At 34.9% G+C, this 15314-nt stretch overlaps 1 protein-coding gene across 1 annotated transcript in view; it reads left to right on the top strand.

Moving 5' to 3' along the window:
• The window catches only part of MRC1 (mannose receptor C-type 1), a 121431-nt gene that overhangs the window by 93487 nt on the left and 12630 nt on the right, over positions 1-15314 (top strand). The window contains exons 21-24 of the mRNA XM_074192943.1: positions 553-667; positions 4633-4799; positions 4934-5036; positions 9829-10058. Coding sequence (XP_074049044.1) covers positions 553-667; positions 4633-4799; positions 4934-5036; positions 9829-10058 — 615 coding nt within the window. The remainder of the gene's footprint in view (positions 1-552; positions 668-4632; positions 4800-4933; positions 5037-9828; positions 10059-15314) is intronic.

Raw genomic sequence — 15314 nt, forward strand, 5'->3', positions numbered from 1 at the left:
AGAATGAAGGATGAAGAATGATGCTTAAAGACTGTATTCATTATTTGTTCTAAGATAATACAGCATGAAGTTTTATAAGAAATTTATAGTTTTAATAGGGGTTAAAAGAACATCAGGGGCAGCTAGTTGGCACAGTGGATAGAGCACTGACCCTGGAGTCAGGAGAATCTGAGTTCAAATCCAGCCTCAGACATTAATACTTACCTTGGGTAAGTCACTTGCCTTGCAAAAAGCAGAAAATAAAAGAAGAACATCAACGAGTATTTTATCTAGCCCTCTTATCTTATAAATGTGGAAACTAATTCCTAATGAAATTAAATGACCCATCATAAGGAACACCAGTAGTAAATAACAGGGAAAGGATTCAAGTATAAACCTCATTCCCAAACCAGGGATATTTCAAGAGTATAACTGTTTCTGAAAAAGAGCCACCTCTAATTTTTATAATTCAATTCAGTTATGAGAAAATGTACCATTTGTAACATGCCTATAAGTAGACTTTTTTAACCATTAGCTAACTTGAATAAATATTGTTCTCCTCTCTCCTTTCAGTGCTACAAATTCTTTGGATTTAAAGGAGAAGAGAAAAAAACTTGGCAAAATGCACGGAAAGATTGCCTGACTTTGGGAGGAAATCTGGCTTCCATACATAGTGGAAAAGAACAAGGTACAATACAAGGGTTGATGACATGATAATTAATGAAAATAATTCTTTCCAAACAATTGTACTTATTTAACATGTTGCAAGTGATAAATAATAAATAATCATCATTCGGTTCCAATTGATTAATGAGTTCCATCTTGAGTATAAGGAAATTAATATTTTAGGCTACTAGGGTCTCAAGTAAAGCAATAATTTATAATGTAATAAGCTTATCTGACAGGATCTAATCTTATAGCAGTAACAAAATATTTCTCCAAGTACCTCAGAGTATTTTGTTAGCATATAATTCATAGAAGAATTAGTATTGATATTTAGGGATCATATCAGAGTATAGAAGGTTGTCCAAGATTCCATTCTAAATATGATCTATCCTGCTGTGAACTGTTAGCCTAGGAACAGGTCACAGAGTTCCCACTGAAGATATAAATATTGGAGACAAGAAACAGTTAGTAAACTAGTCAAAATGGCCTAATTTATTTACTGATGGATCACCTAAAATATATTTGTAGGTATTTTGAAAATGTTCATTCTTATGTCAATCAACCAGTTAATTAGCAAATCTTTATTAAATATCAACTACATGCCAGCTATGGTTTAGTTGCTGGGGATACCAAATGACTTCTTCCATGAAGGAACTTGTTTTTATCGCAAGACAACATGTACATAGATAAGTCCATAAAGTATATATAATATATTGTCTTTGGAAATGAAATCAAAATTTTTTGGGGGGTGTGCCCTAGAAACTGAGAGAATCAATAAAAATCTTCATATAGAAGGTGATACTTAAACTGAGTTTGAAAGGGAAGAAACAAGAGATTATAAGAAGGAGTGAACTTAAGGCATATGAAATGGGATATGGAATAATGGGTTTGGAACAGCAAAAACAATCAATTTGGGGAGTAATTAATATACTAGACAATAATATAAAAGCAAGTGACCAAAGACAGAAGAATTTTATAGACTTTATAGACTTTACAGTGGATAGAGCACCGGACCTGGAGTCAGGAGGAACTGAGTTCAAATCCGGCCTCAGACACTTAATAGTTGCCTAGCTGTGTGACCTTGGGCAAGTCACTTAACCCCATTGCCTTGCAAAAACTAAAAAAAAGACTAAATTGAATAATTTATATTTGATTCTAGTGGCAATAGAGAATCATTAGCATTTATTGAGTATGTGAATGAGATGGTCAGACTTAAGCTTTAAGAAAATCCATTTGGCTTCTATGTGAAGGATAAATTGGAAAAAAGAGGAGACTGAAGATGAGGAGTCACATAGGAGACCACTGTAGTAATTCAGGCAATACATTACTAGGGGCATGAGTAGTGTGGTAGCCCTGTAAGTAGAGAGATATGCAAGCAAAAATGAAAACATCTAAAGATTGAATAACTATGAAGGGTCAGCAAGAGTGAGGAATTAGAGATAACATTGAAATTGTGAACCTAGGAGACTGGAAGGATGATGGTGTTGTAATAAAATAAGGAAATTCGGGGGTAGGTTTTTTGGGAAAAGATAATGAGATCTATTTGGGGGGGTGCTGAATTCAAGATGCCTATGAAGCATTCATTTTGAAATATCCAATGTGTATTTATCAATCATGGTAGATTAGATTTTAATTTTGACAGTGTATCTTCTATGTAAAACCTACAACATTTGAGAGATTTTTGCTTGCTTATCTGTTTTGTTGAAAGTTGAATTTGCTAGTTTGGGAAAAGTAAACAAAGTGTTTTTTAATGTTTTTTAATCTGGAGCAAATTCATTTGGGGTGGGGCATAGCATAGAGGAAAGTATAATTATCAATGATGTTGGAAGACATCTCTCAGAATATCTAACAGGTAACCCCATGGCATCAAATCTTTTATCCTATGGAGGTTGCTAGGATAACAGCCCCTTCCATAGTGAATACAATTCCCTGCAGTCTTTATAGACCAAATATCCATGTTTTATTCAAGACCCATGATTTCTGGTTCCTGGGAGCATGGTAGGTTTCCTCAAACTATAATTGAGAATATGTAGAGATGGTCAAGACCACAGAATCATGAACTTTTTTCCACCCTTTTTTCCTCACACAAATCATGCAAAATTTGACTAAATATTTCTCAGCTGAATTTGGTCACCCTTAGGGTGAAGGGTAAACCAAAATGAAATTCTTCCCAGGTTGATCTTGCACCAGTAAATCTACCCCAGGTAGAAGGGAAGAAAGGGTTCTGGGAAGTTGATTTTCAGGAAATAGAAACAAACATTTGGAGGAGGTAGAGAGGAGAGAAACTGGTGAAATAGGAACTTGGGATGAAGGAGCCTATAATAATGATTTAATTTTGTGGAATTAGGCCTCTCCAAACTATTTATGGTCTAATAAGTCTGTTATTGACCTCCATAGCAGCCCAATAGATAAGTAGAATAATTGAGTTCTTATCTTGACTAGAAATTAGTGTTTCTGAACAGAACAAAATTGAAATCAGGTTAATAATAACCTTTCACAAAGAAGCTTTTTCAAGATTAAATAATATTTACTAGCTAGGCAGGCAAAAGGTTTATAAAATATGTATTTGGGGGTATTGGCAGAAGAGATTTAATGCTGAAATGTTAGTAGGTAATTTCAGATTATATTCCTATTGCTGGAACAAATTATGTTTGTACTTAAGGAATAAATCCAAGACCAACAATTAAAAAGCCAAATTGATAAACTTACTCATGAATAATGTAAATATTTTTTCCCAATGGCAAAATAACTTAAACTGTACCAAACACTTTCTGATTCCACAATGGGAGGGGAAGAGAAGATGGATTTTTGTTGACTGAAAAAAATAATTAAAAAAAAGTCACTATCTGCCTTCATAAGTAGTTATTTCTGCCTATGACTCAAACACAAATTTCCCTTTTTCTTTGGAAAGAGTAGTCAGAAGAAGCACTATGGTCTAAGAATAATCTCTATTCACAAAAAATCTGTGATCTCAGTTCAGTGGTTCCCTCTAGAAATTCTACCATGCCTGCCCATCATGTGCTGCTTTCATCCTCATGCAAGTTACCCAACACAGATCATCCCAGAAAACAAAGGTGTAATAATAATCATGATTCAACTTTGAGTGTTCTAAGGTTTACAAAGGAATTTCTCCACGACAGTTCTAAGGTAGATAGTCAAAATATTGTTGCTCTCATTTTACAAATGAGGAAACTGAGGATAAATGAAGTGCCCATTATCAGCCAGAGCCAGTTCATGTACCATGGGATCCAAGTCACCTTCCATAATTTTGCCTATGTTTTCATAGCTCATTTCATGGCTTCATTGAATCAACAGAACACACAAAAATTTGAATCTCTACATTTCTGCCCTTGTCCCAGTTCCCCCAATTCCTATCACCCTCTTCTCTCATTATTTTTGTGACTGTTTTCTTAATTGTATACATACCCATAACTCCCCAGTGGTATGTAAAACTTGAATATATGGTTTGTTTTATTTTTATCATTGTAATCCCCAGTGCTTAGCAGAGAGTAGGTGCTTCATAAATGTTTGTGTACTATATTCAGGGGAATTGGGCTTTGTTCTCTAAGTCCCTTTCAGCCCCACATCCTCAAATCCTTGTGATATCTTTGTGGTGTTGCCCTAATTTAGTCATCTGATTCTAATGGGTTCCAGTATCTGATTCCAGTGGTTTCTAAGGTCGCTATTGGAATGGTACTGTTGCCAAATACTTCTGTGGCCAATTTCCTTGTCTACTGTAATCACTCTGAGGATCTTACTAACAATACCCAAAAAGTAGTTTTTGGAGAAAGTTCCCTTAAAAGGAATGAGATGGTTGGGATACTCTACTAGTTTATTTTTGTGATAGCATAAAACATCCTAAAATGATCCTTGTAGATAACAATATAAACTAAGCATTTTGATGTTATTGGGAGTTATTTTTCCTTAAGTGACAATCTTCCCTCCTCTCCTCCATGACTAAAATCCTCTCATGAAACTTCCTTCCAGCATTTCTCACTTCTCAGCTAAGGGATTCTATCCATGACAGCTGGATTGGAATGAATGACATCAATTCAGAAAACAAATTCCTTTGGACAAATGGCCGTGGAGTCCAGTATACAAACTGGGCAAAAGGTTTTCCTGCTGGACGAAGAAGTCTCCTTTCCTATGAAGATGTAAGTATTCATTGAAGGTCCGCCTGCCTGGCCTTGCCTTGACTTACCTCTGATTTTCTCCCCTTCTCTTGAATCATTTGTGATGGGTGTTTATCTCTTTTTTTCCCCTCTATCTCCTACCTGCTCACATTTAGGTTGATTGTGTGGTTATTCTTGGAGGTACAACACTGGAGGCAGGAAAATGGGTTGATGAAATCTGTGAAAATGAAAAAGGCTACATATGCCAGATTGATTCTGGTGAGTTCAATGATAATTGCCTTTGCATTTCTGATTTTTCTGTTGATTCTTTTCTCTGAATAGTTGAATGTCTTCAACCTAGAGGGAAATGCTTTCTCATGATAAACATTTGACCAAACAAATAAAAAAATTTCATCATCAGAATTGTTTTCTATAAACAGAAATTGGCAATGAGTTATATAACTCTTTATAGAACTCATTAAATGATGTTTCCAGGTCTTTGTCACCAAGAAGTTGATTGGTAATTCAAATTGAAGACAATGACTTTTCCATTTTAATTGTTTCTATTTGATGCTTTCTTTTCAGAGAATTTTTTATATATTAGAAAATTAATTTGTCTGTTTCCTTATTTTATTTCCTTTAAGTATTGCTGCTGTCATTTTCAGTCTTGTCCCTATTTGAGGTTTCTTGGCAAAGATACTGGACTCATTTGCCATTTCCTTCTCCAGCTCACTTTATAGATGAAGAAATTGAGGCAAACAGGGTTAAGTGACTTGCTCAAGGTCACATAGTGAGAGTCTGAAGCCAGAGTAGAACTCAGAAGATGAATCTTCCTGATTCCAAGTCCATTGCTCATCAATGAACTGTCCTCTTGAAGTAAAGAGAGTGGACTAGCTTACCTCACATTTTTTCCCTCAAGTTGCAGAGGCAGAGTAACAGAATGAATAAAGTGTTTGACTTGGAAGACAGAAGAATTAAGTTCAAGTCTCACCACTGACCCACACTCTGTTATCTTGGGCAATTTGTTTGACCTTTCGGTGCCTCAGGTACCTCTCTAAGACTATAAATCGTAGAGCAATTGTTTGTCTGCCCAGCTAGAGTTCCTTCATCCCTTCTGCCTAACTAAAATTGGATTGTCTGGCTTTCTAACATCTTTTTATCCTATTTTAATCAAATAAGAAACACAATACTATTAAAAAATTTACCCCATTGGAGTTTTGACATAATGGGCATGACATTACTCTTTATGTCAGTGCTCCCATGCCTCCTATCATAGGAACTTGATCTATTGCTAACATGATGGTCCAAGATCTTGATAATCATGGGCATGCCTCAGAGTGGGCCAGGTGTGTCCAGGTAGGACTGGCATACCTAAATCATACTGTAGGCATGTCTGTGTTGACAATCCTTAATTCTCTGTTAAGTTCCTGTTAGAGTAGCTGCTCAGGATGTGCCAGGTTCCTTCCAGCTAGCTTATCCTTACGCAGGCAAATGTTGAAGGGGTGGGAGACAAGGATGGAAAGTTGTCCAAGTTCTTCATTTATTAAATCAAATACAAGTGCTTAAATATCCTCCCCAGGCCCTAGTCCACTCCCACTCCCATGGCACTCTATGATCAACCAATAAAATAGTGCTCCGGTGCTCGAGGACACCAGGTGATAAAAGTTTACAGTACTGCCATACACAACAGTCCCTTACAATTCTCCATCATTTAGATACATAACACTGTGGTATAAGTGTCAATCTATCCTATTTAGAGAGAATTCCTTCATAACAAAAGTATTTACAAGACTATTACTAGAGAGCATAACCAAAAGATTGACTTTCACCTTGGACAGCCCTTAGGATGGGAGATAGATGGGAGATACTCTTCTATATGTCCTATGTCTCCAGAGCTCTGTCTGGGAATGTGGGAAATGTTGAAATTGATATCAAGTATCAAAATTAAGGACACAAGGATTTCACCATATTATTTCATAAATATTTTAGTGTTTTTATTCACTCTACACTGAGAGAACATTCATTAATTATGTCTTCATTAGATCTAAGATTCTCAAAAGCACAAAAAGGCCCCACTTATAACTTTGCTGTTTGCCCTTAGGTGGACCTCTCTAAGTAATTTGCATTGTCTCTTCAGATTTTGTATCTAATTGCAAAATTCAAAATAGAACAGACTAGTTAAGTTTCCTTACATAATAATAATAATCATGGTCTTCTTTGAGAATGAAGGACAAACATCATCATCAAAATTTTCCCAAGAGTTATTAGCTGATTCTGCAATTAGTAGCACTGCTAATTTTTGCCTATCCCCATTTTTTAATGGTTTGGCAATTTTATAACTGTATTAAGATAACCATTTTTTGTTCAGTCATTTGGACATGTCTGATTCTTTGAGACTCCATTATTGTGTTTTCTTGGTAAAAGAGTTAGTCATTTCCTTTTCCAAAGAGCACCAGAGAGCTCTCCCAAATAAGAAAGTCTTGGACAGCTCTATGCCATTTTGACTGCAATCTTAGCTTTTTTATAAACACAAAAACAAACAAAAATAAGATAGCCCAAGTTACAGCTCTTCCTAATAGTCTGTGACACAAGGTGGCAGCATCAACAGAGAAAAGGAAAGGACGAATTTTAATTTATTCAGTGATTTTATTCCATATCTGTTAACCTCAAATTATTATCTTTGTATCTTTCACATTCCTGTTTTATAACTTGGACTGTCAAAACAGGTCTCAGAGTGGGCCAGAGGAAGGCCAGGAAATACATTTCAGCTAGGTCGAAGGGGAAATGAGCAGCTGGTAGTTGTAGAGAAGCACATTGTGACAAATTAAAGGGAAAGCTTCCAACAATTAAAGCAGTCCAGAAATGCCATAGGTTGCCTTGGAATAGGCAATGGAGGACTTCAAATAAAAGGAGAAGAATTACTTATTAAGTATGTTATAGGCAGGATTTTTGTTCAAAGAGCTGCAGAATTTAAACTTTTAGGTTTATTTCAATTAGAATGTGAATCTAGGATTCTTTGCTGGCCATCTGGCAGGCTAGAGGCTTTCTGAGGTGGAGGTCATGAAAGCTAGGAAGAAGTAAGCAGATGTGTTTGATCTTGAAAGTGAGGAGGAACAGAATTCAGGGAAATTCGGCAAACAAAGATCTGAAGTCTAAACCAGAATACAAAATGGTATTTAGCTTAGAGGCAAGGGCAAACCATCAGCATCAGCAGTCTTCGTGGTGATGACCTGCAGCATTCCCCTGTCTTTAACCATTGTGATTGTCTGGGTTCAGTTTTAGGGGAAACCTGATTTCTCAATAGGCAAAATAGGGTGCCCAAATTCTCATATTCTTTGACTTTTCATCCAGAATTCTGGAGAAAGGATAATAATATGGCTCATGACCTAGGGGGTTTCCAAAAAAGAAAAAAAGTTAAACAAGAGCCCAATATAGAAACATGAATCAGATATGAGATAGATCATTTATTCCTACGCAGAAAGGGGTATGTATTACAGAATAATTAGACCAGAATTTAATAGCTTACTTTAATTATTGTTGTAATCTGCTAAGATACCGTTAGTTAAACCTAACCAATGAATCATATAGTTTTGCAGTTCTGTTAATTAGGTAATTCACAATTTCACTTTCATTCTGGGCAGTCAAACTTTTCTCTTGGTTGTGATCAAACTGCCTGGTAACAAGGACTTCCCCTTGCTGCCCATCACTCTTACTACATGTACAACTTTTACCAGATTACTCACTACCATGAGGAGGGGGGGAGGAAAGAAAAGATAGTAGAAAAATGTGGAACATGTGAACTCGTAAATGGATGAATATTGAAAACCACCTTTATGTTTAGTTGGTAAAAATAATAAAGAAAAAATCACTACTTCTCCAAGGGATTCTACTGCTGCCACATTACTCCACCAATGTGTCCATCAGTACCTTAGAGGTATCATAGTAATAATAATCATAATTTTGGAGTTATTGTAGTAGTAGTAGTGGTAGTAGTAGTAGTAGTAGTAATCAACATTGATATAGTATTATGTGCTAGGAGCACAAGACCCTTTAATCAAAGAAATAAGATACCAAAGGGAGGGGACCTCTTGGCTTATGGCAAGGTAGGAGACAGGCAGTGCAGCTACCATATAGATAGATAAAGATAGAGTTCTAGATCCACAGAGCTTCAACTTAGCATTAAAATAAAGTATGCCTTCAATGGATACCAAAGAGCCATATAAGGCCAGGAACCAGTTTCCCAAGCTTCCTTATGGTCAGTTATAATGTCATATTTTTATTTTGGTGAATGGAAACAAGGGAAAGGGCACTGCAACAATAAGATTAGACAATCAGGTAATATCTATACATATGGGACTGGGTACCAAGACAATGGAAGCAACGAGTCAGATCAAACCCTGTGACATAAACACCAGATGTTGGAAATCAATGATAGGAATGGACTCTGCAACTGAGCTACAGTTTCCCTATATGCCTCTTGCCCAAGACCAGAACTTATTCCATATACATGTGCTACTGATAGAAAAACACACCCTGATGATTTGGAGGAGTAATAGATCACGGACTATGATAATTCCTAACACATGAACTCAACCAAGATGGGGGGGGATGAATAAAAAGGGAGAAAGTTCAAAATTATAACTGAATAGAAGATTCCTCTTTTCTAATGGGATTCCTCCATCTCCTGCCACTGAGTATTTCTTTCTTAGTTCTCTGACTTATCTTAAATTTGTAAGCCTTTCTTTTTGTCATTTGGGAAAAAAATAGATTTCTTTATCAGATAAACCTGGTCTTAGCACATAGTTGCTTTTTTTAAACCTTTTTAGATATGACTACCTTTGAAGACCAGTAATGAAGATCAAAATATCTCTATTTGTTATAGGAAAATGATCATAAAACATCTTGTACATTTTAATTCTGTGAAAATACAAGAATTGGACGTGTGTTAGGATGCATCTTTCATTCTAATAATTTCATGCCATTAGAGGGCCATGCACCCTGTGAGACCTCAGCTCAATCAATTTTATTCATCAAGATAATTAAAACGTTATCTCTTTTAAAAAACATCTAGACTCTACTCTGCCTCATGCCGTGACACCAACATCTGAAGACTTCATCAGGTATGGGGACAGTAGCTATTTGGTCGTGACAAAGAAAATGAAATGGGAAGACGCAGAGGCATACTGCAGGGATGTCTCCTCTCAAATTGCCAGTATCCTAGATCCCTATGCCAATGCATATATATGGCTGGAAATTGGGAAGCACAGTGAACCTGTCTGGATTGGTCTGATCAGTACCTTGGTAAGATATTAGAAAAATAATCAGGCTTCCTTCAATATGTCTAAGAACTCAGAATATTTCTCTAAGGCCTTACTGAGAAGTTTCTATATTGTATCCTGTTTTGAGAACTTTTTAGATCACATCCTGATTCTAATTAGCTTTAATTAATTACTTATTTTTTTCAGGTAGCACCATTACATTTTCCTTCTGTTTATTGTTATCATATATATTATTATTTATTGTTGTCCATTTTCATTATTAAATACCCTTGGGAAGATTTTGCTGAGTTATCTTTAAACTGATTTTACTTGTTCACTCCTTCCTTTTTAATGAATATGGCTCATAATCTTTAATCACATTTTAATTATTTTTTTAAAACGAATGTATTCTAAACCAGCATATTTCTTGACCACCTTGAGGTCTCTGGTCAGTAACCTCAGTCAAGTATTTGCTAACTAAAGTGCTCTTGTTTTTGTCATTGTGTCTTCATTATTGTCAACTGATTCATGTAAGTGAAATTAGTCAGACCTTTGTTTTTGTTTATTTGGTTTTTGCAAGACAATGGGTTAAGTGACTTGCCCAAGGTCATATAGCTAAGTAATTATTAAGTGTCTAAGGACATATTTGAACTCAAATCTTCCTGACTCCAGGAAGTGTTGCACAGTGTTCTATCCACTGTGCAAGTGAAATTTATTCATGTTAAATTAATGAAATTTGGTTCCCTTCTTCTTTCCATATACCATTGCATATACTCAATCACTACTTTCCATAGATCAGATGGAGTTGTTCTGAATGGACAGCATGCCCTTTTCTCATTTTTTACTTTTCTAGTTTTGTGCAATTTTTGGCCTTTGTTCTATGGAGTCAGTGATCTGACCAAATCCATACACCTGAATCAATGGTAACATCCATAATAAAGATGGATCTTTTCTCTGCCTGATAAACTTAAAAGCACTTCTTTTACTTTGTGATATTATTTGATGCTCTCCATTTCCTTTCTTTAAGATGGTATTCATGGTATGTAAGCAAGAGGCTTCTGTGTGGTCTACAAAGCTCTGATCTTTCTCATTCTTTATTCCTGATGATGATTTTCCAACATATCTCTTTTCTTCCTCACCTTTGCATTAAAGTAAGCATCAGAGGGTTTTTTTATTTTTAATCCACAATAATGATTTTATGAAGACTTGGAAGGCCACCTGAGTTCATTCTCTGCAACTTATTTTTATAGAGAATTTCCTGGGACATGAGGAGATTCAATTATTTGCACCAGATCATGTAGGCAGGATATGTCGGAGACAGGGCTTGAACATAGGTCTTCCTCATTTTGAGGCTGACTATTCCATGTTGATCCTCAGAGTGTATGTTGATTTAATTTGGAGAGTCACATCAAGTTTTGTTTTTTCCTTATAGAATTTCTCTACTTATAACAGAGGGTTGTGTATTATGCTGCAGTTTTTTTCCCTTGTAGTTCTTGTGCAAATGTTTATCATAAGTACTGAAATATGGGATTTATTTTTGGGATTTAATTTATGTGAACAAATGTCACATTAAATGATGTGATTTTATTTTCTTTAGTTATACAATAAAACTAAGTATCACATTTTTTATTTTCCTTTCAGAGAGAAGTTGTGAGCTAGACTTCCAATTAACCAACACTTTCTTCTAGTTTTATTCATAATGAAGACAAGATTTATATGATTCATTTTCTCCAATAATATATTCTTACTTTGGTCACTAAAATAAGTACTAAGTTCTTCAAATTTTCTCGTAATATCTCTATTTATAGCTAGGTCACGTATCTATTATGATCTTTTCTTGGTAAATGGTGGAAGATATTGGTCTGTACCCAATTTTTGCATGACTATTTTTCAGTTTTCCCAACTTTTTTTTAACCAAATGATGATTTCTTATCCCCCAAACATGTCTTTACACTTGTCAAATTTGTATTTGATAATATTTATTTGCTGCTGTAAAATGTATCTCTACTCTTCCACAGTTATCTTTCCATTTTTAGCCATTGCCAGATAGTTTTGATAATTATAGCTTTATATTATAGATTATAGTTTAAGATCTAGATTTCTGGACCTCATTCATTTATATTTTTTTCATTCATTCCTTTGATATTCTTGACCTTTTAATTCTTCAAATGAACTTTATTATTTTTTCTAATTAAGTAAAATTATTTTTGGTGATTTAATTGGGGTTATATTGAAAATATAAATTAGTTTAGGTAAAATTTTAATTTTTATTATATTGGCCCTGCCTACCCATGAACAATTATTATTCTCCAGTTATCTAAATCTGATTTTATTCATGTAGAAAATTTTTAAATAATTTTTTCATGTTGTTCCTGGTTTTATTTTGGTAGGTGTACTTCCAGGTATTTTATATTGTCTAGAGTTCTTTTAATTAAGATATCTCTTACTAATTCTTCTTGCAGGGTTTTGGGGAGATATATAAGAATGTTGATGATTTATGTGGATTTACTTATATTCTGTTACTTTGCTAAAATTATTGTTTCAACTAACTTTTTTAATTAAGCCTTTGAGATTTTTCAAGTATATCATTATTTTCTCTGAAAAAAAGAGATCATTTTCTTATGTCTTCTTTCTCTATTCTGATTCATTCTATTTCTTTTCTTTTCTTATTGCTTTTGCTAGGATTTCTGATACAATATTGAATAACGTTGGTGACGATAGGCATTCTAGTTTCACAACTGACCTTATTGAGAAGGCTTCAAGCTTATCCCCATTACAATTGATATTAGATGATTCTTTTTTAGTTAAATATTTTGATCAATTTATGGGAAAATCCATTTATATCTATACTTTTATATATTTAATAGAAATGTAGCTTTTTCTGCATTTATTGATATAATTTCATGATTTTAAGCTTTTATTATTGACATAAACAATTATGTTCACAGTTTTCCTTATGGTAAACCATCCCTACATTCTTTGTATAAATCTTACTTGGTCATAATGTATAATTTTTTTTTTGCAAGACAATGGGGTTAAGTGGCTTGCCCAAGTCCACATAGCTAGATAATTATTAAGTGTCTGAGGCCAAATTTGAACTCAGGTACTCCTGACTCCAGGGCCAGTGCTCTATCCACTGCTCTACCTAGCCGCCCCCATAATATATAGCATATTCCTGAGGTCTTTTAGCTAGTATTTTATTTAGGATTTTTTCCATCTGTAATCAATAATAAAAATTATTTATAAGTTTTCTTTCCCTGGTTTTACTCTTTCCGGTTTAGGGAACAGTATGTTTCATAAAAGGAGTTTATTAGAATTCCTTCTTTGCCTATTATTCCAAATAATTTATTTAATATTGGAATTAATTGATCTCTAAATGCCTAATAAAATCCACTTGTTAAAAAGTAGGTGCTTAATAATTGCTTCTTGGTTAGATAATGCACTTAGAGTACCAATAGCTAGATTAAAATTTACAAATAAAAGTAAAATGTAAGTGATCAGCAAAAATTTTTGTAAATTTTTTTTCACTATCTAGGATAATAAAGTCAACCTATTTGGACTCTCAGGTACCATATTTAGACCACACAGTCCTGGGTATGATTACTGAAAAAGGTAGAAATGGCATTAAAGAGAACAATGATGGGAGTAGATCAAGTGTACATAGCAATCTGATTTGTGAGGTGGTGAGAGATTGAGTCATGATCTATGTGAAGGAAGTCAAGATCTCAAAGGGTTGGCAAAAATCTTGAATTTTATTAATAGCAAAAAAAAGTAACTAATAGCTATCTGTAATTACCTATCTATATGTCTACTTTCTCATTTATACATTTGTATGGAAATAATATTTTCATGTATCATGCACATTCTCAAAAAGGATAGTTTTGTCTACAAAACTATTGACATTTGAAAATGATATGCTTGTCAATAGGAGTTGGCCACTGTTATGGTAGGGATTTAGCCTAGAGTCTAAATTAAAGAAATAACCTCGGCGGCAGCTAGGTGGCAGTGGATAAAGTACCGGCCCTGGAGTCAGGAGTACCTGGGTTCAAATCCGGTCTCAAAAACTTCATAATTACCTAGCTGTGTGGCCTTGGGCAAGCCACTTAACCCCATTTGCCTTGCAAAAACCTAAAAAAAAAGAAATAGCCTCTATGGACAGTAAAATCGTTTACATGCTCTTACTTATTGATATACAACACAGTATTTGTAATATAATTTGATACTGTTGTTGAGTCATTTCAGTCTTGTCTGACTCTTCCTGACCCCATTTGGGATTTCCTTGGCAAAAATCCTGAAGTGGCTTGCCATTTCCTTCTTCAGCTCTTTTCATAGATGAGGAAACTGTGGCAAACAAGGAGAAGTGAATTCTGTAGGGTCTCACAACTCAAGCCTGAGGTTGGATTTGAATTCATGAAGATGAGTCTTCCAAATTCTAGTTCCAGTGGTCTTTACTCTCTGCCATCTAACCTCAATAGGCCCTTCATAAATGCTGATTGATTGCTGATTGAAAGCCTTGAAATATTGTAGAACCCCCCCCAGGAAGAAATTCATAGACATTCAAAACATTCACATGACAAAAGACAAATGTACAAAGTATAGATGGACAACTTATTTATCAGTCTATCTATTTTACACACACACACACACACACACACACACCTTAGGCAGATAGAACAAATAGACAAAAAGTGAGATCCAGGATAAAACATGGGGAAGAAGGCAGATTAGATTGCCTTTGGAAATTGCTTAGCTTCTTTCTTAAGGAGAGGCTTAAGGAACTGAACTTGGAGGCAGGAACATGTACTTTCACATTCTACTTTAGACTCTTAACTGTGTGACCCTGGGGAAGTCAGTTAGCTTCTTGGTGTCTATTTCTTCATCTGTAAAATGAAAGGAGCCTCTAAGTTCCCTTCCAGCTATAAATCTCTGATCCTATCAAACTTTTCTTGGGAAAAAGGCTCATTTTTTTAAAGCCAATATTCTACTCAAGTTATTCTATGCTTGCAGATCAAAGCAAACTATAGTTGTAAAAGAATTAAAAATAGGTGCTAACCAAAGGTCTACTGGCAAGTGTGTGGTGTCATTGAACACAAAGCAACATAAAGCAAATAAAGAACTTTGACGAAAAACTCAAGCACAGTGGGATATATGATAGAAGACAACAGTGGATTGTTCATCCTGTGAGATTGAGAGATGATCTGAACCTGTCAGGAGAAAGTTAGGAATTCCTATTGCACATTGGATAATTCCCGTTTAATAAATTAAAGGAATATATGGGCAGGGATCCCACAAGATGATT

This window comes from Macrotis lagotis, chromosome 7 (genome assembly GCF_037893015.1).
Source record: "Macrotis lagotis isolate mMagLag1 chromosome 7, bilby.v1.9.chrom.fasta, whole genome shotgun sequence".
NCBI classification, from domain to species: Eukaryota; Metazoa; Chordata; class Mammalia; order Peramelemorphia; family Peramelidae; genus Macrotis; species Macrotis lagotis.